The 25,897-nt window shown below is 39.8% G+C and overlaps 1 protein-coding gene across 1 annotated transcript in view; it reads right to left on the reverse strand.

Annotated features, from left to right (window-relative positions):
- Positions 1-9,628: 9,628 nt before the first annotated feature.
- The window catches only part of LOC126184528 (polyadenylate-binding protein-interacting protein 1), a 112,655-nt gene continuing 96,386 nt past the window's right edge, over positions 9,629-25,897 (reverse strand). Inside the window, exons 9-10 of the mRNA XM_049926930.1 lie at positions 21,257-21,348; positions 9,629-11,445 (exon numbers count right to left, since the gene is read on the reverse strand). Of these exons, the coding sequence (XP_049782887.1) occupies positions 21,261-21,348 (88 nt within the window). The 3' untranslated portion in view covers positions 9,629-11,445; positions 21,257-21,260. The remainder of the gene's footprint in view (positions 11,446-21,256; positions 21,349-25,897) is intronic.

The following is a 25,897-nucleotide window of genomic DNA, read 5'->3' on the forward strand; positions in this document are numbered from 1 at the left end:
CAGCATCCATTATGGCATCGCCTGTAAGGTTGCTGGAGAATGCAATTGTGTCAGGTAGGCTGGTTTCATTGAGTTTTGCCATAATATCCACATACTAGTCACAAGTTAAAACTTCTCCTCATCGAGAAATGGAGCTTGAGTGATATGGATATCTTCCTGAGGTAGAGTTTCAACGAGTTTCTGAAGTGGCACCAGCATAAAACATAGCATATCAAGGAAGCAGAGTGTAATTCTCAACTTCTGTCTTTTGGAGAATGAAATGTATTTCTCGACGCTCTCGGGTAGGACACTGACCTGATTTTTCTCCCAACCGAAATCAGCCAAGTGCTTAACTAGAAAGTGAGCACCATACCCACTTAAATTATGGAAGAAAATGGGTATGTGCCTTGGTAGCTGGTAATTCAAATTGCACACATTGTGAGCTGTGACACAGAACTTCCCCAGAAGATGACAGTGGTCCCTACGAGGAGTTTCAGCTTCTCTCTCTAACGGCACCCCACAAATATGACAATCAACTGCTTTTGTATACAAACCTTCACTCCCCTTCGATTTGGTCATGGGAATGTTGTAGCTGTAAAGCTTATCAACTTCCCATGAATGTTTTTCGAGTTCAGTCAGAAGCAAAACTTCAAATTATCCCCGAGATAAGATTTGTAGCGGTTACGACTGGAATCAGGACTATACAATTTGGTACGCTGCTGCATATGGTAAGAGTTTTTCTGTGAAGGTGGTATGTGAGGCCATGGGGTCACCTTCACAGTGGGTCACAGGAGCAAGGAGTCATTCAGTGTTGACGTACACTACAAACGGGCCTCGCTCTTGGTGGTGAGCTTTCTTAAACTTTATGAATTTATTTTCCTCAGTAGGCATAACAAAACGTACCAGGTCCTTGGAAGCGCATTCTGCTAGATGTGTCACTAATAGCTTGTCTGAGGAGAAATAATTGAAGCACCTGAAGCAAATATGCTGTTTACCATTATGATTACTCAGTTGGGAAGAAAGGTATCGGGAAATGTCTTTGATCCAAAGATAGTGATAATTATCATCTTCAGAGAAGAGCAGCACATTTACATGTAGCTCACACTCACCATAAAATTTTGAGAAATGGACAGAGCCGACGAAAATATGCTTGTCATGCTCATCTGACTTGCTTTTCTTCCCCAGGCCATAAACACGAACTGATATTCAGGTATTCTGAGCCTCAAATTTAGGTATGTCTTGGATCTTGACAGGGAACTCGATACAATTAAAGATATACCACCCATGAATATTATCACCTACATGGTGTGTACTGGGGCATTCAGGATGATCACTGTAGTTGTAATTTCTTTCACAAGCCAGGACTGACCCTGCAAAACAAGCCTGACGCTTTCTATTTTTGACATTAATGCTTGCCCGCTTATTAGTTATATCTTTAGGGAACTTGATATAGCTTGACCCTTCATTTACTGTATCACAGACTTGTGTATGCATGTCCAGGTGTAGTGTTCGACTGAGTGCTTTAGCTGACACACTGACTTCCATCTCGGAAAACTGAGCCAGGTGGATTTACAAAACCACTCGGTGACTGACATACTCCACATTATCACAACATTTTTTCCCCCAAAGATAATGAAGAGTTGTCTCTTCAACACCAGAATCAACTTGGGGGGGTAGTTCAAAGCAGAGCACCGCACTGCATTTAACGGCAGGATACCACGGATCATTGGCTACCTTGAGGGGCTCCTTTTCCATGGCAGGAAGGCATGCCATTAAAAAAACCAACAGGGTTGCAGTACCCCCCTTCCGGGTTCTCTCCATCCTCATGAACGAGATTTGCTCCTCAAAGGCGTCTGCAATCACCGAGTAGTCTAACTGCGGTATGGTATCACTGACCTGATGTCCTTCACTAAAAGGACGGGAGAGAGAACTACCACTGGCCCCGGAATCTTCTAGAATGCTTTTATTATTAACGGTGTTTTTGCAAGCATACACAGACATGATGAAGGCTTTTAGCAGAGAGAACGATTCCATTTCTGAGATGCATGTCGAAAGCAGCACATAATGATTTCCAGGAAGGATAACACAGGATGCCTTGTTAGGACCATCAAGAAGAATGCGTTTTGGACTACTTTTGTAAACTGTTCCTGAAAGCATTGCAAAAGATTTCTATAGCGTGTCCAGAGGGAGACTTGGTTGTTATTTACATATACATGAGACGTCAGTATAACACTGACAACCTTTGAGCTGCACCTGCGATGGGTGAGTTGCTCAGCGATTATCTCGAAGCCATGTATCAGCCACGCTAGGCAGGTAAACATGTGCATGGCCAGAGGTGTCTCGCATATGGGACGGACTATCTCATTAGGAGGAGTACATCCTGTGTTATTCTGAATATTTTCGTAAACAGGTACTGTTAGGACAATAATTTCAATGCACAGAAGCTGAGGCATCATGAAAGCTCCTACAACCACAAAAGTGACCGTTAACTATTTTTGCAACACTTTACAATTTCTGAGAGGGAGATTTGGCTCTTATTTACATAGACATGTGACGTCAGTATAACACTGTCAACTTTATAGCTGCACCGGCGAGGGTGAGCCGCTATGCAAACATCTCACTCGACACTGGACCCGCAGCTAAGAAAGCTATGCATCAGCCATGGTGGCTTGATAAACACATCCGCGGCAAGAGGTGTCTCCCATATGGGATGAGCTGTCCCATTAGGATCACTAGGAAGAATGCATACAGTCATCATTCCGCCTTGTCTCTCCATAGGGAACAGTTCACTGAAACTCTGAAAATGTTTTTAAATACAATGAGTGTTTGTGCACTGCATTATTTCAGCTTTTTAAGCGTTGTAAGCGTGTTTGCAGAACATTATACATGCATTATTTTGACAATTTACGAGTTGTTTTCATTTCCGTACATCAGTGTACTGCATTATTTCTGTGAATTATGAGTAGTTTTCAGGTATGTAGGCTATTTACTCGACAGGGCAAGTGTTTCATATCAGCGTAATAAATACATAAATAAACTATGTGAAATCCATCCCTAAATAAACTGTTCCAACTTCCCACTGAAAACAGAGTATTCTCCCTCTCTCCAGCAGCTGGACACAGACTGAGTCCTTTTCCCGCCATTTTCCCCCCAAACCGCCATCTTGGATTGCGTCACAGGATGGATCACAGTGCCCTCTGGTGGCGGTACTGTGTACTAGGTCAGTTGGACTCCGGACCTCATGGTGAACACACTGGATGGAGATACTACCTATAACAAATCAAATTGTTTAAATAAACACTGCATGCAAAATAAATACTTAGGTGCACCCTATCCAGCAGCCCACCACAGGCTGAATCCTTTTCCCGACGGAGGCGAGAGGCGGAAAGGGGTGGGTGAGGGAGGAGTGGGGGTGACGTGTGAGGTGGGAAGGGGCGGGAGAGGCGTGTGGGAGAGGGCAAGAGGGAGAGGGAGAGGGAGAGAGGGGGGAGAGGGCAAGAGGGGGAGGGAGAGAGGGCAAGAGGGGGAGGGGGAGGGGGGAGAGGGATTGGGGAGAGGGCGGGGGCAGAGGGAGGGGGGAGAGGGAGGGGGTTAGGTTAGTGGAGGTTGCCCAGTTGTTCTCTTTTCCTACCATTTGAACTTGCACCATGACATAATTGCAACATTGCCACATCTATCGCCACCACCTTGAATAAACATTGCAATGTGGGGTGGTGTTTTCCTTGACCTACTACTCATGATCAGTTGCTTTCAGTCCAAGGGTGGGAGCATTTCTGAAACGGCTAAGTTTGTGAACTGTTTGCATGCCGTCATGGTTTATTTGTTAAAGAGGAGTCCAAAAATTTTCCATCCACAGGAGGTTAAGAAATCGGCATCCATGATCATCGCAGAATAGTCTGAGCTTTTGGTTTCAGCCCTCAAATTGGTTAAAACCGTAGTACCGTGATTGGTTTCGAGAACAATGCTGCAAAATGCTAGCTCAACTTTTATCCCCCGTGCCAGGCTAATTGTCTTCAACAGTTCAGCCAACTGTCTATGAAAAACGGATGGTCTTCCAACCAAGGCAAGTAGGCAGCATTTATGTTGAAGTTAGCTACAGTATGCAGCCAGCAGTACCCAGCACACTCAACAGTCCTTGGTAGAGTCATCTCCACATCTCCAATGAAACTGCACTGTAAGATTACTGAGTGAACACTGGGCTGCCTTGTTAATCTGCATGTCAATTCCCAAAGGGGCACCATCACTCACCTAACTCAGGAACTTCCCATTACTAGCAAACCCACACTATGCTTGCTTGAACCTTACAGACAGAGTAGCTCCAGTCCGAACACACTAGGTGTCCCATGCTGGTTCAAACTTCTCTCAGTAATGGGCAAAACTTAAAAATTTTTTATGGGCTAAAGGGACAGCTGTGCAGTTACTACTACTTTCAACTTCTACCCACATACACTCGATCCCACCAAAATTGGCAATTCAGCATCACATGTATCAGTACGTGCTGCAACATGATTGGGATACCAGGCAACATTGGAGCCACCAAGAGGTGCCACAGCTTTCACCACAGGTATGTCAATGCCACTGCAGCTGAGAGCGGCAATTTTACCTGTGTCAACAATGGTGTATACTGTTTCCAGACAGTGACCAATTTCCCTGCATCAGTACTCAACCATCTTTTTCAGCATCCAACTATACAAGAAGAAATCACAGCTGTCAGTAGATACTGCACTACTGGCTGTAGCTCGCTAGCAATGGTCACATAGATAATACTACACTAACATACACAAAATATGCAAACCATTAGAGAAATGAAAAGCACTACCAAACACACCAACAAATAAACTGTAGGCCATATCCACATGGAAGCACATACAGGAGACAGATGCAAAAAAGTGTAAAATGCAGGAAAGTTTAAAATACTGGAAAGCACAGGAAACACAACAAGTGAAAATGAATAAATTACTCTTACTGTCATTCTCTTTATATTGTTCAAAGTATGAAATTAAGTAATTAGAATTTTGTGTATTTAAAAAAATCTGAAATAATTGTTTTTGTTTCTTTCTTTCTAACAGCAATTAGTTCTACTCTTCCGTAAAACCCAATTAAAGAGATATTCGTGTCCTCATATGAAACTTCTTATTGATTAACATTAAAAAATTACGGTAAATAAAACTTTTAATACAATATTGGTTAAAACACTTAAGTCGGCAGACTTCCTAAGAAGAGAACAATATGCATGAAATCTACAGCTTCTTGTCAACAAGGAGGTCACTCAGTTCAGAGACGTCCTGGGTAAGAATGAGGGCAGAAAAATTTTCCGCCATAATGTTATGGAGCATCTTGAGAAGGAATGTTTACACCTGAAATCAGGTCATACCAAACAGACTGCAGGCCTAACAACAGATTAGCACGTTTCATATGAAAGTAACAACATTCGTGAAAGCCCGTTAGAAAGATGGCCTTCTTCAAAAGCAGTGTTCATTTGTATAAATGACTGCAAGATTAAACTAAAGCTATTGTAATAAAATGCAATGGGCAGAAAGAAGGTAGCTACTAGAGTACTATAATCAGATCGTGATTATCAGTACGGCAGTGACAGCATATTTTCCCATCATTCCAGACATTGAGAACCTATAATACAGGCGGCTGTGACCCCCAACAGGCTGACAATGAAAATCACGCTTCCTGTGCTAATGCTACGTTACATGATCAATAACTCTGCATATAGTCTAAATCAAACAATGAAAAATCCAAGGTGGAATAATGACAGTATTATGAAAACAATAGTTGCTACTCACCTTATAGCAGAGACGCCAGGTCGCAGACAGGTGCAACAAAAAGACTGCCAACCAAGTAAGCTTTCAGCTAAAAAGGCCTTCATTGGACTAAAAACACACACACACACACACACACACACACACACACACACACACACACACACACAAAACTCTCCACAAATGACCACAGTCTCTGACTGCCGAGGTCTGTGTTTTTCCCTTTGTTCCAAAAGCGACTGTGAGCAGAAACATGATGCACTTTTTGCAGAGATCTGCACGAAAATCAACTTTAAAGGTCATTCGTTGAAGGTTGTGATAACATCAAAGAAAAACTTAAAAGTGCAGGAAATGTTGTAATACGGAATTGTTAAGGACAGGAAAGCACTGTATTGAGAAAATAGGACTTCTGTTGGGGCCAACATAAATGAATGTAAAAAGCAGGAAAATGTAAAACGCAGAAACATAAAAACGGAGTGTTACTGTAATTACTAAACTAGATGATCTATGCAAAGTGTTACTGCTGTTGCTGCTGCTGGCTACTGTTCATCCCAAGGACTAGACTGCACTATTAAGTCAAATTACATGCCACTAATATCGGAGAAGTGTGCAAAGACCTACAAAAACAATTAATAAGAATTACTCAAGAGTTATTATTCACTTCTTCACATAAGCATATAAGAAAATGACTAAACTATATTCTGCGTACAAACTAGTCACCGTTGTTGCGGACATCAACATGTACATCTTCATCTACATACATACTCCAGAAGCCACTGTATGATGCTTGGTGGAGGGTACCCAGCACCACTACTAGTCTTTCCCTTCTACGTTCCACTCTCAAACAGAGGGAAAAAGGACTGTTCATATGCCTCAGTACAAGCCCTAATCTCTCTCTAATCTTATGATTCTTACGTGAAACGTATATTGGCAGTAGTAGAATCGTTTTGCAGTCAGCCTCAAATGCTGGTTCTCTAAATTTTCTCAACAGTGCTCCTCGAAAAGAAAGTCACCTGCCCTCCAGTGGTTTCCATTTAAGTTCCTGAGGCTGCTCACTGGTCTATAACTGCACTACATTGCATTGCCAGCACCACCAACGAACAGACAGCCAGCACGCTCTGTTCTTTGTAAACATTGGATTAATATTCTCTCCATAAACTATTTTATGAGATGGAAAGCCACAACAAAAAGTAAAGCTTTCGGCAAGTGGGCCTTCGTCAACAATACACACACACATACACTACTGGCCATTAAAATTGCTACGCCACGAAGATGACGTGCTACAGACGCGAAATTTAACCGACAGGAAGAAGATGCTGTGATATGCAAATGACTAGCTTTTGAGAGCATTTACAGAAGGTTGGCACTGGTGGCGACACATACAACGTGCTGACATGAGGAAAGTTTTCAACCGGTTTCTCATACACAAACAGCAGTTGACCGGCGTTGCCTGGTGAAATGTTGTCGTGATGCCTCATGTAAGGAGGAGAAATGCATACCATCACGTTTCCGACTTTGATAAAGGTCGGATTGTAGCCTATGACGAGTGCAGCTTATCATATTGCAACACTGCTGCTCCCGTTGGTCGAGATCCAATGACTGTTAGCAGAATATGGAATCGGTGGGTAATACAGAATGCTGTGCTGGATCCCAACGGCCTCGTATCACTAGCAGTCGAGACGTCAGACATCTTATGCGCATGGCTGTAACAGATCATGCAGCCACGTCTCTATCCCTGAGTCAACAGATGGGGACGTTTGCAAGACAACAACTATCTGCACGAACAGTTCGACGATGTTTGCAGGAGCATGGACTATCAGGTCGGAGACCATGGCTGTGGTTACCCTTGACGCTGCATCACAGATAGGAGCACCTGCGATGGTGTACTAAATGACAAACCTGTGTGCACGAATGGCAAAAAGTCTTTTTTTCGGATGAATCCAGGTTCAGTTTACAGCACCATGATGGTCGCATCCGTGTTTGGCGACATCACGGTGAACGCACATTGGAAGCGTGTATTCGTCATTGCCATACTGGCGTATCACCCGGCGTGATGGTATGGGGTGCCATTGGTTATATGTCTCTGTCAACTCCTGTTCGCATTGACGGCACTTTGAACAGTGGATGTTACATTTCAGATGTGTTATGACCTGTGGCTCTACCCTTCATTCATTCAATCCCTGTGAAACCATACATGTCAGCAGGATAATGCACGACCGCATGTTGCAGGTCCTGTACGGGCCTTTCTGGATACAGAAAATGTTTGACTGCTGCTCTGGCCAGCACATTCTCCAGATCTCTTACCAATTGAAAACGTCTGGTCAATGGTGGCCAAGCAACTGGCTCGTCACAATACGCCTGTCACTACTCTTGATGAACTGTGGTATCGTGTTGAAGCTGCATGGGCAGCTGTACCTGTACACGCCATCCAAGTTCTGTTTGACTCAATACCCAGGCGTATCAAGGCCGTTATTACGGCCAGAGGTTGTTGGTCTGAGTATTGATTTCTCAGGATCTATGCACCCAAACTGCATGAAAATGTAATCACATGTCAGTTCTAGTATAATATATTTGTGCAAGGAATATCTGTTTATCATCTGCATTTTTTCTTCGTGTAGCAATTTTAATGGCCAGTGGTGTACATACACACTTTGTGACAAAGGCCATAGGCCGAAATCTTTAAGTGTGTGAATCTTTTTACTGTGCCTATCTGCGACTCATCATCTCCGCTATATCGTGTGTGGCAACTTTTTTCTCATAATATTGTTAAATTCCATCCTGGATTTTCCACTGTTTGATTTTTGCTCCATAAACTATTGTTTGACAAATGTTTCAGTTGCAGGAACACAAGCTAAGTCAGATTTTGGAAATGGTACTGTATGATTAAGCAGGTATTTAAAACTGTATCAGACTTCATGTTATACCTGTATGCGGCAGTGCGGGGGAGGGGGGGTTAAATAAGTTGCAAAACAGTTTTTTTTTGTTACAAAACTGTTATTCCAGATGAACTATACATGACAGTTAAAAACTCGGGTCTCATAAAAACTGGATTTGACAGATGTTAGAAGCCAGTGAATTTTTAATTCTACTACTGCTAAAAACTGATTATGCTAGCATTAATTATGTAAATCAGGAAAGCACCAGTATGACATTATAGACTGAGATGTCCACTGAGGAAGTTATTGCTCAAGATATCAAAGATCACACAAGATGGAAGCTAATGTATGGACAAGGGACCCTACTTAATTGAAACTGGGAAAGAAACTTAATTACATGCATACTATCTTCAAATTTTATTGGAGATAAAAAATTAGTACTAGATTACATTTTTATTTATTTCAAGATATGAAATAACATATACCGAAACAATGGAAAATCCAGGATGGAATGTAACAATATTATGAGATGGAAAGTTGCTGCTGACCATACAGCGGAGATGCTGAGTCACAGATGGGCACAACAAAAAGTAAAGCTTTCGGTCAATGGCCTTTGTCAACAATAGACATGCATATGTGTGTGCGCACACATGCAAACGCAACTCACACACAATGTTTTTGTTGTACCTATCTGTGACTCAGCATCTCCGCTATATGGTGACATTTAACATATATTCTTACCTCTTTCTTTTGTTTGGGCTTGGAGGAGGAGAGAGTACATAATTTTTGCTGCACCTGAATCTGCTGCTGCCCAAATGCTACATTAATTTCAAAAGCTGACGTAACTTTGATAAAGCTATTGAAAATTGTGATTTTTTTTTTTAAGAGTGTCATATGTGTGTACAATTCAGCAGACCTACATTTTATTCAAATTTATTTATCTAAGAAATAAAAGGATTTGATCAGAATATTCAGAATAAAACAACACACTTTTTTGCCAGAACCGATTGGAAAATAGTACCTTTATTTATAAATAAAAACATCAATAACTCAATTACAAATTGTCGATATGTGAACTTTCTTTAAATTTTTAATCTCTTGATACAATACCAGAAGTTTCTATAATCCACTGAACACAGATTTCTTCTACACATTGCACACTTTTACATCCAACATTACTTTTTTTTTTATTTAAGAAAATACATATTTTGTTATAAAAATTTATGAGTGTACCGACATCCACAAAAGAATTGATAATACTACACAACTACATTTACAACTACACATATTATAAACAAAAAATTCTTAACAATGACAGATCAAACAATTTTCAAAGGCTGAATCACTCCTAGCATTACCTCAACAAATCAGACTTAACTGAACATAATTCATTGTTACACAGTCCAATGTACCTACCTGAAGACAGTTTTCATCACAACCAGTAAAACAGCAGAACAACAAAAACAAGAATACAACAATAAAAATCTCTCAATATCATTTGCAGTTTTATAAAGTACTGTGCGGTTTTCATTTAGTGCATGCGTTTCTTATAGATTTTACTGGATGAACTATCATTTATTAACAAGTTTATGAAAATAAATATTTTGTTGAATTTTTGAAAGCAACAGATGATTCACATTCACACTACACTAATCACCAGCAGTAAAAATGAAATCTTTGCTACACAGCTAAAAGATCTTTGTGTGTGAAAGACAAAACTTCCTGACAGTAAAATCTCTCACATGATTTTCATCACCAATTGCATTGACTAGTAGTAATTATTCCAAAATAGATATGAAAACTGACAGACAGACAGACAGACAGACAGAGACACACACACACACACACACACACACACACACACACACACACAGAGACAGAGAGAGAGAGAGAGAGAGAGAGAGAGAAACACAAACAAACACAAAGACAAAATAAGTACATTTCAGGGTTTGTACAGCACTTCACCAAACACACACACACACACACACACACACACACACAAAGACAAAATAAGTACATTTCAGGGTTTGTATAGCACTTCACCGATCTTGGAAACAGTAAAAGAAAAGCAACAATGAAAAATGAAAACAGAGAATTCATTTATAATAAATGCTGTTTTGAAATACTATTACAATTAACTTAGTACAAAATGAAAACAATAGGCATTATTACAACAAAACACACACACACACACACACACACACACACACACACACACACACACACACACCTTGCTGGCGAACTCGTATAAATTAAAAAATCAGGTACTAATATAAAGGAAAATACAGTAAAATCTGAATTTTATAACTTTGGTCCCCATTTCTTCTCAAACTTCTGTTGAGATTCTTGTAATTCCTCATTTTGAAATGGATCTCCTTGATTTGATTTGATTTTTTAAGCCCCCAGTCAGTGACAAAGTATTTGAGTATTATTTGCAGTTTTTGTAGTAAACCAGGAACTACTGAAAGCAAACAAATTCTATTTTCTGAAAGTTTAAAGACCTTGCAATTTACACTAACAAAAATGCAAAACATTTTTATATAGACAGTATTTCTCATTTCCACTTTCTTGCCTTTGTTCTGTTTTCATCACCTTCTCACCATTTACATAATCCAGAGTTTACTGTATTCATAATCTTCATCTGAAAACATAATTCACAAGCCTTCTGCATGTATAAAACTGTCACAAAAAAAATGCTAGTTGTCTAATGCCAGATGTTGACATTAGTGTCGACAGTCTTCGGTGGCATTGATGTCGATGATGTTCTATATCTCAAGAATTACTGTTTTTGTGATGAGATTTTCACAGCACAAGTTATTCTGAAACAAACAATTACACAGGACACTAAATATTTCAACATGACTAGTTGAAATGGTTAATGTACACACACAAACCTAACTTCAGTACTCATTTCCACCACTCCAAAATTTATGTATTCCTCTGCTACAATACAGCCAACTAATTCCATAATTATATCATTCTGGCATTTGCTAATGCAATTTAGGTTTATAAATTTTATTATTTCCTCCCCGAGTTCAAAATACATCACAATTAAAAAAGCAGAAGTTGATGGTTTGTCCACTATGATTTCTGCTGCCACTTCCTCATCACTTTAAACTCTGTACAATCCTTACATGTTTTTCTATCTGTATTTGAACGGCAGCTTATGAAGAATCTCTATGAAAATTCCACTGAGAATACACAGCAAAATTAACTGTTGGTTTCAAAATGATTTGTCAAAAAACATTTAGTTGCTGCAAAAATATTACTTTAAGAATGACAGGAAATATAATAGCAAGAACTGTTTCATGATGGTGATATTTCCTTTTTGCAGTACATGGCAAAGTGTAGTTCTCATAACCGTATCTTTTTGCTGTTCTCTTTACAAAGAGAGTACAAGTAGAAAGACGATCTGTAGGAATTGGTACGAACTCTAATCTACAGTCCTAGCCAATTCACGAGATACGTGAAAGGAATCCATTTTGTTTATTTAGGAACCATTCCAGAACATTAGCCTTGCATCTGCCTTCTGTATAACACAGTTTACATTTACATGCATACTCTGCAAACTACTGCATAGCATGGCAGAAGGGTTCTACTTTAAATCACTCCATATGCTTAATCCTATACACTTTACAGTTGTGGTTGCTTCTAGTGGCTGACTGCTCATCATGCTAACAACTAGACACACTACCTATTTATACATAACACATTTGTCTGTGCTGAGGGTCAATAGGTACTTCTGGCACCAAGTGTTGACCCTATACATGTTGTCTTATATTGTGATACAATGTTTTGGCATTGCACATTTCCTATACTCGACAACTATGCCTGTTAATAACCCTATGTTCAGTACCAGGTAAGATAATTTATATGTATCATTAGCACTAACTAACTTCATACACTCCTGTGAGGTACACCTAAAGCTGTTTTCACACCTGAAGACTTTTCCCCAAACAATGGTATGCTGATTTATATTTACTAGGAAGTTTTCAATTAAAAAACAACTCTGGTGGTCCGTAAGATCACATTTTATTCACTACATGACAATGTGAACTGCGTCAAAAGCCTTGAGGAATTCACAGAACATGCCTTTGATGTGGATGATGCTATCTACTGCACTCTTGATCTCACTGACTAACAGAATGAGCCAAATTTCACAAAAGTGCTGTTATCAGAACCCATGGACTGGCTTGTTTTTCTTCAAATAAAAATAAACAAACATAAATTATGTTCTAATATTTCTCTAATCAACTGACATAAATGATCTAAACCTATAATAATGCCCATCTATCCAAAAACCTGCACCTTTTTTTGAGTCACTCAACACTTCATTGTTCCGGCAACCTATAATGAACTGCTGTCAGTAATAAAGGGTGTATATGCGGACAAGAAAAAACAAATTCCCAGATTTTCCCCAGATTTCCCAGTTAAAAAACACACTTTCCCCCGATGTGGAAATACACTTTTTCCATGATAAGTGACAGTGTACTTTACCTTGGAGCTGTAAAAATATCAATCCTTTACATGGTAAAGCTTTTATACACTACCGTATATCTTAAGAGAACGTAAAAACTCTTAAAAAATGTTTTGGAAAGATCTGTGATGTGCAGCAACATTTATGCTGTGATTTTTATATTACAATAAGCTGCATATTTTTGTATTCGTATTAAGAAAGTATAGATTCAAAACAGCACCTTAATTTCCAAAGCATTAAAATCAACATTGTAATGTGCTTTTGTAAGCGTCATAGCTTACGTCATGTGATCTCACGAGCCAATGATAGCAGATATTAGGAGCATAAAACATGTGATGTAGTCAGCCAATAGCAACACCACTGTTAAGTAGTGTGAACACACTAATAGGAAAAATTAATGGTTTAAATTAACGTACATAATGCAGCTACAAGAAATGTTAAGCTTTCACATATAATATTTATCTTGAAGATTCATAAGCTACAAGAAAAGCTGAGCTTTCACATATAATATTGGTCTTTTTAGTGTGTGTTACACTTCAAGATACATCACACAAATGTGCCAGTAAATTAATGGAGTGCTGTCAGTAATGCAGGGGTGTATGTGTCTTCTGGGCTTACCATTATTCTAAGTAGCTGGTAATCAAAGTGTTAGTTTAAAATGACAGCCAAACGCTCTGCAATTTAAGAAATTCATTGCACATTCTCACACATAACTTCATTCATCTTACGTATAAGGAAATTTCCTTTGAAAATAAAGCTTCTCAAAACACTATTTGCAATATTTTTCTGCGACCTCTTAGACATGGGTTCATTTCAGCAGCTGCCAGAGAGCGCCACAAAATACACATTATTGCGCGTCAGCAGCTATGGTGATGTAGGAAGCTCTTATGTTCGTACACATATAGCAGTAACGGATCTTACATGACATCATAATAGGAACAGGACATCGGAGGATACTCTAAGAGCATAGGAATTTCGCAAACCATACTAAAAGCATAATTTGGCTTGGAAGACACATTCATATGTCCAGACTTACATGTAGGCCCCAACCTGATATTAAGCTTTTCAGTGCACTTTAACAGAGACTAAAACAATGAAAAATTCCCTGAATTATAAATATTCCCAGGTTTTTCCCGGATTTCCTGGAGCGTGTACACCCTGGTAATACTTCTAGTTCACTTTTCTTCCATCTGTAGAGTGAGATTTGTCTGTTTTGAATTCTGCAATCACTTCTCAATATCAGTCATTTCAGTTTTCATTCAATAATTTGAAGGACATACATTTCATAACTGTCTTCTGTAAAACACTTTGAAGTACTCAAATTCAGCAATATCACTGTGTCACAGTGACTGCATAGATAACTGAGCCATTTATTGAGCATGTTGAACTATAACTTCTTAGGACTTTGTCATCAGGAATGTAGCTAGAATTTTACCTCCTATTTCATGGAATGCTTCTAACATTATTTCCCTTCTCTCACTAAGCTTCTGTTCATGGAGTAGCCAAAACATTATGACCACCTGCTTAATAGTGTATCCCTCCTCTTTGGAATGCAATACAGCAGCAGTTCTGCACAGTATAGATTTGACAAGTGCTCTGAAGGTTTCCGATTATATTTGGCACCAAATGTCCTCATAGAGGCCATGCAATTCTCATAAATTATGTGCTGGTGCTTCATGGGCTCCGTGCTTGTGCCTGATAGTGTCCCATTTAGCCATATCATATGAATTTGGTGGTCAAGATGATATTGTGCTCCTCAAACCACTGTAGCACAGTTCTGGCCTTCTCACAGACAGTTATCCTGCCAGTAGATGCTAATGCCACTGGGGAAGACACCTAGCATGAAGGGATGCAGGTGGTCATCAACGATGTTGACATGGTCCACAGATGTCTTGGTACTTTTGCCTACTATCATACGTCAAATGGAAGTCCAGCTGCATGTCTCTCATACCATAATACTGCCCTCAAAAGCCTGTGTCTATGGTGTGGTGCATGTTTCAAGCACCATTCATCTGGACGACTTCCTATCTGGATGCGACCATTGACCTTATTGAATTAAGAAATGCAATCATCCAAACAGGTGACACAATCCCAGTGACACATGGTCCAATCTTTATGACACCATGTCCACTTCAATCTTAACTGAAATATCATTTGGTCAACAAGGGAACACACAGGGGTTACTGCTGAGAAGCACCACATTTGACAATGTGCACTGAACAAAGCGCTCCAAAACACTTTTGCTGCACCAGTACTCTACTCGGTCATCACATCTGCCACAGAACCGCTATCCTGCTTTGCAAAGTGTAAAAGCCTCCTCCCTCCATGTTCTATTATGATGCACAGATGTCACTTGATAACAGTTTCATCATCCTTTCCCCACTTTCCATAGATGTTAACGACAGTAGCATGCAAACAGCTTTGCCATTTATGAGATACTCATTTCCAGTCACCATGCTTTAAAAAAATCTGCTCTTTGTTATCTGTGTATTTCCAATTTGTGGCCCATGCTACAAAATGTTTCCCTATTAATCTTTTAAGTATATTTCCGGCACTCGTGTTTTGGTACTATTTGGATCTTTTCTGTTTGTAGATTGTGGTTTGTGAAGAAAGAAAGCAATCTGTCCAGACAGAGTGTCACGGTGAAATTATCAGTGCCAAGGAATAAGCTTCATCTATCAGTGATGGTACTACAAGTGTACTGTGAGATTTGTACTGAGAATCAGTATGAAAACTAATGTGGCATATGAAAATACTGGATTTTTGCCTGTTTTGTGGTAGTGCCTTATCGATTTGTTTGTTTTCAGTGATCACGCAAGGTGTACAACTTTGCTTCCACCGTTTTTCCCCAACATTTGAGGCTTTAATGAAACAAATTGGTTACACATGTATCATTGAAAATATTGTCCATCGCTGGCCACTACTTTCTCCCACCTTTTGGACAGTGCACAAATCTCACGCCAAAAAAATCATCTTTTGAAGCAATCCATGAATTGATCCAATTTGTGACTTCTTCATGAGATCGGAAGTGTTGGTCAGCCAGGCCATGCGCCATTGATCTAAACAGGTGATAGAGGGAACAAAGTCTGGAGAATACAGCGGATGGGTTAGGACTTCCCATTTTAACATTCCCAAGTTCGTTTTGACCTCTTTTGCAATGTGGGGGTCAAGCGTTGTCGTGCTGCACTTTATCATGCCTCTCGCTGTATTGCGGCCGTTTGTCTTTTAATGCTCTGCTCAAACACATTAATTGCATTCGATAACGAGCACCTGTGACTGTTTAACTTGGTTTTAACACCTCATACTATACAATGCCGAGCTGGTCCCACCAAATGCAGAGCATGATCTTTGAGCCGTGAACATTCAGTTTGGCCGTCGATGTGGAAGCATAGCCAAGATATCCCCATGATTTTTTGTGTCTAGGGTTATTGTAATGAACTCATTTTTCGTCCCCGGTCAGAATGTTTTTGCCCCTGAACCAACTGTTCACAAACACACAAACACCGTTCAACATCTCTTGGTTTCAGCTCACACGGGACCAAAGTTCCTTCTTTCTGAATCATGCCCATAGCCTTGAAAACTGGAAAAATGATGGTTTTTCAGGGATTTTAAAGGTCAGTTTAGTTTCATAAACTAAGGATTCTTGTAGTCTGACTCTGCAATCTAATGATAAAAATGGTAAAAATGTTTTAATTTTAAAATTTTGCTTAAAAATTAAGGTGCATCTTATAGTCCGTAAAATACAGTATGTATTTACTGGAAAATGATATTTGAAACACATGCTATATATCACACTTGAAAGCCCACTCAATTGCTTATACTGTTCAATGAAAACAGATTAAACTTAACACACACTATTTCCTATTGTTTGCAATCATTTCACTTTTGGCGAACAATTGTCCACCTTCTTCTGTTTGTAGGAGGGCATTGTCAAGAAAAAAGTGAATGGAAAAACCTTTCACAACCAAAAATTTGTATTTTATATGAAAATATTGTTTGTGACTACAATAGAAAACATCACGCTCCATTTTTCATCTTTTCAAATCATCAAAAAAAGCACAGACAATTTGCAAGTCAGATAATCCACAACGAGATAGACATTGTACTTGTGAATTCTTAAGAAGAATAAAATTTAGAACTTCTTTTGTAAGAGATTCTCACTTTCATATGTTTTTGATATCTATCTGCTTCATTCAGGGTGTATACGGGGACAAGGAAGAGTAATTCCCAGATATCCCATTTAAAAATATGCTTTTTCCCGGGCTAAGTGACAGTAGGTTTTCCATAGATTTTCCCTTGGAACTGTAAAACTTATCAATCCTTTGAATGGTTAACGTTTTATACACTTGCGTAGAACTTCCCGGAAGAAAAGTAAAGACAGGGGAGAGAAGTTTTGGAAAGACTTTTAATGGAGGGGAAAAAAAAGGAAAGAAAGAAAGAAAGAAGAAAGGAGGAGAGAAGTTTTGGATAGACCTTTGATTTGCAGCAACATATACTCTGCATATTTTCGTATTACGAATGTATAAATTCGAACTGCACGAAACACAGCGAGTTAGTTGAAACCAAGCTTGTGATGTCCTTTTGTGAGCCAATCATCTATCACGCCAGCCGATGACAGCAGATATTCAGAGCATAGGACACGTGTTATCGTCAGCCAATAGCAAGATCACTGGTTACGTAGCGCGAACACACAAAGAGGAAAAGTTAATGGTTTACATTAATATACATAGTATAGCTACAAGAAAAGCTAAGCTTTCACATATAATATTGGTTTCCAAGACTAACAAGCTACAACAGAAGCTAAGCTTTCACATGTAATATTGATCTTTTTTTTGTGTATGTTATATTTTAAGATACATCACACAAATGTGCCAGTGAATTTAAAATTATAACAAACGCCTGGGCTCGAAATTCTTGTAAGTGGCTGGTCCTCAAAGTGTTCAGTTTTAAATGCTCTGTGACTTGGAAATTCATCCCACTTTCTCACACGCAACATAATTCATCTTGTGTAAAAAGAAATTTACTTTGAATGTAACACTTTTCGAACCACCTTTCTCAATACTATCTGGAGACTGTTAGAAAAAGGTTCAATTTACCAGTTTCCAGAGAGCACCAGAAAACAGGCATTATTGCGCATACTTAGCTGCAGTGGTGTAGGAAGCCCACATGTTCGTATGTATGAAGCACTAAGAGAGCTTACATTACACAATAAAAAACAGGGGATCAGAGGATACGGCTGGTACAGCTATCAGCCACACTTCAAGTAGCAGAAAGCGGGAGTAGGTACTGCTCACATGCGAGTCAACTGCGCATGCGCATCAGCCCGCTGGCAAGTGGTCAAATGAACCTAATGTGAACAGTTGTGACGTCATGCTCATAGCAAGCAATTTATTGTTACGAAGAATTACACAGTCTTCATCCAACGGTCTTTGACACATTTTTGCTATTTGCAGACGCTTGTGCGTGCTCGGTGTTTTGTTGCTGTAAATTGCGCATTTCCTTTGCCACTAAAGTTTTATTTTTTTCCCTCTTGTTTATAATTTATTCTGCAATATCATTCTCCAGTAGCAGGATACAGTAACATTCTTCGCTAGAGAATCAATTCTTACCAGTATAAACAACAAAAATTTAACTGAAATCTAAAACAATGAAAAATTCCAAGAGTTCTGAAAAATTCCCGGGTTTTTCCAAAGTTTTCTCCCGGATGAAAAAAATTCCCGGGTTTTTCCCGGATCTCCCAGGTCGTATACACCCTGTTCATTTCACATCAACAATGGGTACAGCCTACAATTCTGTACTAAGTTCCCTCTGGCAACTGAGTGAAAGTGCAACAGCTACAATCCTCCCTGTTTCCCACCTGAACATCTAAGGTTCTCAGGGTGAAGCATATGTATTATGATAGGGAAAAAGTGAAACTGGCAGCTAGAGGGCCAAGTGGAGAGGGTACCTTCTTCCACCTTTTCTGCATACTTACCCCACTACTGCTATCATCATCATACACTTCAGTTGTCACAAGTCACAAGATTTCAGCTCACATCTGCCAAGCCAAACACAGGAAACTATGCCATAAAGAAATGTCGTCTTGTGCAAGCATGCACAGTGCATTACAAGGTACTCATTTGAAAATGATACAATAACCAAACTTGGCAGATAGCACATTGCAGTAAAGATTTTGTAACCAGAAGTGGACAATCACTTGTTTTAAACAACATAACATGGATGCGAAACTTTGTCAAGAAAATATTTAAAAAGTTAAGTACGGAAATAGAGCCTCTATATATTAAGGTATTTTCTTGTGATTTAGAAGGTGTATGGCAGCCAATTACACTGTTATTGCTCATCTACTAACAGTTTGGATATGAATGCCGTTGCTCTTACAACATGCAAATTATACTATGTTATGACGCTGATTAGGACTTACGTTGGCCTTTTTTTACAGCTTTGTAAATGTATTCCAGTGTTTACCTTACTTCTGTCACCTGTATAAAGGTACTTTATGATGATTGTACTAAAAAATATAAACAAAAGAAACCAGATGACATTTGCTACATTTTTTGTATTTATTTTCAAGATGGCATTACAGTACAGTACTGAAAAGTAGAAAAGAGCTAGCTAAATAAATAACTGTCCACCAGCTGAAAAAAATGAACTTTCATTTCCAGAAGAGAACATTTACTGTTTGTGAAACATGAAGACAGTAAAAATGTAGTCCAAAGTGACTGGAAAGAAGTGCTGGTGACTAATACACTACTGGCCATTAAAATTGCTGCACCACGAAGATGACTTGCTACAGACGCGAAATTTAACCGGCACGAAGAAGATGCTGTGATATGCAAATTATTAGGTTTTCAGAGCATTCACACAAGGTTGGCGCCAGTGGAGACACCTAAAACGTGCTGACATGAGGAAAGTTTCCAACCAATTTCTCATTGACAAACAGCAGATGACCGGCATTGCCTGGTGAAACAATGTTGTGATGCCTTGTGTAAGGAGGAGAAATGCGTACCATCACATTTCCGACTTTGATAAAGGTCGGATTGTAGCCTATCGCGATTGCGGTTTATCGTATCGCGACATTGCTGCTCCCGTTGGTCGAGATCCAACGACTGTTAGCAGAATATGAAATCGGTGGGTTCAGGAGGGTAATACGGAACGCCGTGCTGGATCCCAATGACCTCGTATCATCAGCATTCGAGACGTCAGACATCTTATGCGCATGGCTGTAAGTGATCATGCAGCCACGTCTCGATCCCTGAGTCAACAGATGGGGACGTTTGTAAGACAACAACCATCTGCACGAACAGTTCGATGACGTTTGCAGCAGCATGGACTATCAGTTCGGAGACCATGGCTGTGGTTACCCTTGATGCTGCATCACAGACAGGAGCACCTGCGATGGTGTACTCAACGACGAACCTGGGTGCATGAATGGAAAAATGTCTTTTTCGGATGATCTAGGTTCAGTTTACAGCACCATGATGGTCGCATCCATGTTTGGTGACATCGCGGTGAACGCACATTGGAAGTGTGTATTCGTCATCGCCATACTGCCGTATCACCCGGCGTGATTGTATGGGGTGCCATTGGTTACATGTCTCGGTCACCTCTTGTTCGCATTGGCGGCACTTTGAACAGTGGACGTTACATTTCAGATGTGTTACGACCTGTGGCTCTACCCTTCATTCAATCTCTGCGAAACCCTACATGTCAAGCAGGATAATGCACGGCCACATGTTGCAGGTCCTGCACGGGCCTTTATGGATACATAAAATGTTCGACTGCTGCCCTGGCCAGCACATTCTCCAGATCTCTCACCAACTGAAAACATCTGGTCAATGGTGGCCGAGCAACTGGCTCGTCACAGTATGCCAGGCACTACTCTTGATGAACTGTGGTATCGTGTTGAAGCTGGTGGTGGAGGAGGAGGAGAAATTAAGTCTGTAAATATGGGACATTCTTTGTTATGACTAAGATGAATGTTTCTAGAAATGTTTCTAGCACATTAAAGAAACAGTTTCCTTTTTCTACACCTTTCTTGAAATGGCAGGCTTCAGAATATAGGGCAGATTCAAGTTACACAAGATAGAGAACCATCACACATGATCTCATCTATAAGAATGTGTCAGTAAACTGACTAACAATTTCATACTTACAATTTTACTGCTGTTTTGAGAACCTCAGGAATTCCTCAAATGCATCATCTAGTCCATTCATTGGATCCTCATAATCCCAAATTACCATATCACTGGAAAATTAAAGCAGTCGTTATATTTAAATTTCCAGTATTTATTATACATATTAAAAATAGATAAAAACTGGCTCATTGCTGTATTTCTTGAAACAACATCATAAACAGACATGGAGCTCAACAATCAGTAAGCTGGATAAATTATTGTTTCAGTATTTACTTATATATGAAAAGTAAATTTACACAGGATGGAATAATTAGAGAAAATCAACTTCCTGACAGGTTAAAATTGTTGTTATTAACTGGAATGCGTGCTACCTTTCATCTTCTAAGGCTTAGGCTCTTCCTACCTATGAATTCTCAGGAAGCTTTACATACCAATTCACATGTTAGATCTGCAGTTATTTCTTTCCAGCACTTCCATACTCTGCAAAATGCAGAATGGAAACTTCCGTTCATTGCCCACACACTATCTTTCAACAATATGAACCACTTTTTGTTTCATTGCTATTCTATCAGAAACTATATAACATTAAAAATTTTAATGCTACATTACACTTCATTCTATGCTATTACATAATTGTTAACTAATTGTTAAACAATTTATTTGTTGCATGTCTAACCACAAGTAAGTAAAGATGGTACAAAGGCTAAACATTTCTGATCATGCTCAGATTGCAGCTAAAACTATAGTATGGAAGTTGCCAGATGGAGGGGATGGAAGAAAGGGAAAGTGAAAACAATAGAGAGACTGCATGGAAATTGTTGCATATGGATTAACTTACTCAACTGAAGGGTGCTGAGCCCCAAAAGATAGTTATGACTTAAGAGGTTAAAGCTGACGCTGTAGCAGTGTTTGCATAAAATCCTAAATGGTCCCCTAGGCAATATATTGCGGTATCTGGTTTATTGTATGGTTTGGCCCAACAGATAATGAAGGAGATCGACAGACAGCCACGAAACCCACACTTTGTCCAAGCATTGTCACCAGTGGACTGTGAAGTTAGGACCGAGTTTGCTGAATCCACATTACAATGGATGGAAGAAAAACCAGGTATCCTGAGTAATATTTTGTGTGGTCAGCCGAAGCAGTGTCCCATGTGGGTGGTTTCATGTATCATCTTAACTGTGACTACTGGAATCCTAGGAGAAACAATCCTGAAGTTAAGATTGACAGATTTCAGTCACATCCATCATCACTTGACAGTGTGGTGTGGTATTTGTGATGATGATTTTATATTTTTTGTGAAATAATGAATTATGGTGATGTGTGCACAGGCGTTACAAACTTTTATTCACCCCATTGGTGCAAACTGGGATGACATGGACAATGTATACTTCACGCTGGATGGCAAATATCCGCACTTTACATCGATTTCACAAGAATGGCTTCACAATGCCTTTCCAGGCCATGTTATGCTGTATCATGGAAATGTTGAGCAGAAACCAAGGACACTAAACTTGACCCCATTCGATTTCTTTCTGTGGAGGTACTTGAAAGAAGACGTGTACGCCACAAAACCATGTAATTTAAACACTTTTGAAGCAGGGATAAGTGAGAAGAGGTTGTGTGTGTGTGTGTGTGTGTGTGTGTGTGTGTGTGTGTGTGTGTGTGTGTGTAGAGATCTGACTGTGCTCTGAGAGTCAGCAATCAAAATTTTTCAACAGCAATCATAAGGGTATAGAACTGTTATTAGTAGCACAAGATTCAGTAGTAGTTATTTCTGCCATAATCTGCTGGTGTGCAGAACTTCCCAATAAAAGTAACTTTCACAAGTAACAGAGCTCAATGAAACTTTGACCATCCATAGAAAGAACTGGTATGGTACAGTATAGAAGGTAACTGAAAGAAATATGCAGTGAGATGAATAGAAATGACACTTTTATTAAAAAAATGATAATTACACTTAAGTCACCATGATTTGTGATGGTCCTCTGTACATTAAAGAAGGTGGAAAGGTGGGACATGGTTCTTAATAGTGAGAGTGATCACCATAGATAAGCAATGCATGCTCTGCAATGTGCACCCATGCTGATCACAAGGTTGGTAAGGAGTTGTTATAGGGGACATACCCTCATATGGTGAGCAGTGGGAACATGTAATGCACTCAGGAACACACTGAATATGATCATTTTGATGGTCCAGATGTCATTGTGTGGGAAGGCATAATGTTGCATGGGCATATTGACCTCCAAATCTTTGAACATAGTACTACCACTGGCCAACATTATAGAAACATTGTACTCCTGACTCATGTAAGTCTTAAGAGGTGCATTAAGCCCAGACTTAATTTTTAGGGATGACAATGCACAACCACATCGAACAGCGCAGGTGGAGGAGACTCTTGGAACAAGAGGACATTTCGCGAATTGATAGGCCTACCCATTCCCTTGATTTAAAACCCAATGAGCATGTGTGCGATGCATTGGGGAGACACATTGCAGGATGTCCCCATGCATCAACTACCACCCAGCATTTATCAACTGCACTGGTGGGGGAATGGAACACCATACAACAAGAACTCTTACCAACCATGTGGCCAGCATGGGTGCAAGTTGCCATGTGTGCACTGCTATCTGTGGTGATCACACATCCTATTAAGAACTCGGTCCTGCTTTTTGTTATGTCCAGGGAACCATAATAAATTGCGTTGATTTCAGTGTAATTATTGTCTTTGAATGAAAGAGTCATTCTGTTCATCTTATTGTGTATTTCTTTCAGTTACCTTCTATACTACACTGTAAACAGATCTTTCTGTGTATTGTTACAAGCAGCAATGTATTATAGACAAATCCAAAATTTTCTCAAAGTCATCTTCAGCCAAGCCAACTCCCCATGTCATATTCAACAAAAAACAGGCAGAAAGCCGACATTGCGAAAGGCAGCTAAAATCCGGAAGAAACTGCCTCACCTTGTACGAGTAAGAAGCTTGAATCAAACTCAGCAATAAGACCTCAGTGAGGAAAAGTCATCATGTCATTTTAACAGCACAGCTCAATTTCGTAACAGAGAGTGAGAGTGACAGTTCCACAAGAACACCTATCAGTCTGCTGATCTGGTGGGAAAGCAACAAGCTGAAGTCTTCAAAGCCATTCTTATCAAATAGACTGTAATGAAGACAGTTGATGAACCTGAAAAAGTAGGCCACATTCAGTCATCATTGGCCTACCATAAAGTGCCTCAAACCATTCGTAATAAATACTCACGCTTCTAAGCCTGTGTGTCAACTCTTACACTGCAGTACACCAGCTACAAGGGATGCACTGTTTGCCAAGGTGACTTCCACCTCTGTGACTTCTATCTTTACACTCTAACACACTCTGTTGCTGCGAGATGCCAACCTCTCAACCACTGAGGTGAAGATGAGATGTCTACCTACAGCTTGCTGAACCAAACTGATGGTGTTTGGCACACTGTCCACCTATTGCAGAATTTGGGAGGTACACTAACAGCTGCTGCCCAAGTGATACCTGTAAGCAGTCTTTACATCTCATGCCTTTCTTGGTGGTAGAGGTATGCTGCTATTCATCTCCATACCGTGCAGAGCTACTGAGAGCTTACCCGAGCACACCCCCTCCTATGTCAATGACAGTGCTATGGTAATTCACATTCTCTGCCCTGGGAAGCACACCTTTCACATGGGTTAAGCCATTCACCCATGAGGTCTGTCTCCCACCTGACATTGCAGTTACGTGAGCCGAATGTTGACAGAGATGTCTGTTGCAGTTTGCTGAGATATCGTCAAGTGATTCCAAGGCTACAAAAGCTCTTGTTCTCCTAATGTGTCATTAGCGTCCTGCACACTGACTGACCTGCTCCACCATACACCATCCTCATCATCCCTAAAACAGCAGAGGTCTCTACCTAATGCCCTACAGTATAGTGCAAGTTTCATCAAGCTATGTTACTTGGCAGTGGCACATCAAGGAAGTTACTGTCATCCTTAAGTTTTGCGTACCAGAATGTAATAACACTGGTGGTAGTAATTCTAACAGAACAAATAGTAACAGGTGAAAAGGATAATAGTAAAATTTGGTAGAACAGGCTGAATATAATGTAAAGATACAGATCTTTTTCTGCGACAGGAAGAAGACATTCAACAGAATGGAAAACTGAACACCAAATATCCTGAAAGTAGCCAACAAAATGTTTGAGTGATATTAACAGGAATCAACAGAAAAGAATACTGTCATAGCATAACCACAATCAAATCCAAAAGCAAGGTCATCAATAAAGCACAACACTTAGCACTGAAAGCACGTTCATAATGAACACCTGTGTACGGCCAGAACAAAACATAATTCCTGGATGGGTAGTGTGTTTGTTTTTTTTTTTTTTTTTTTTTTTTACAGACATTGAATATTCTACGATATACAAACAATACAAACATAAGAAATTTCGAGACACTTCCAGAAATGGTAAACAAGTAATTGCTGCTGGTTGGGTTTCAACTGGCCACCTGCAGCAAGCCACCCAGCGATGCTAACCATTATGCCACAATACGTACAGTGCAGTTTGCGGCATTGCTCTCCCCTCCTGGACAAACAGTGAGCAGCTGTTTCAGAAGTTCTCAATGGACCAAACTACAGCACCTTGAATTTAGAT

The sequence above is a fragment of the Schistocerca cancellata genome, chromosome 4 (genome assembly GCF_023864275.1).
Source record: "Schistocerca cancellata isolate TAMUIC-IGC-003103 chromosome 4, iqSchCanc2.1, whole genome shotgun sequence".
NCBI classification, from domain to species: domain Eukaryota; kingdom Metazoa; phylum Arthropoda; class Insecta; order Orthoptera; family Acrididae; genus Schistocerca; species Schistocerca cancellata.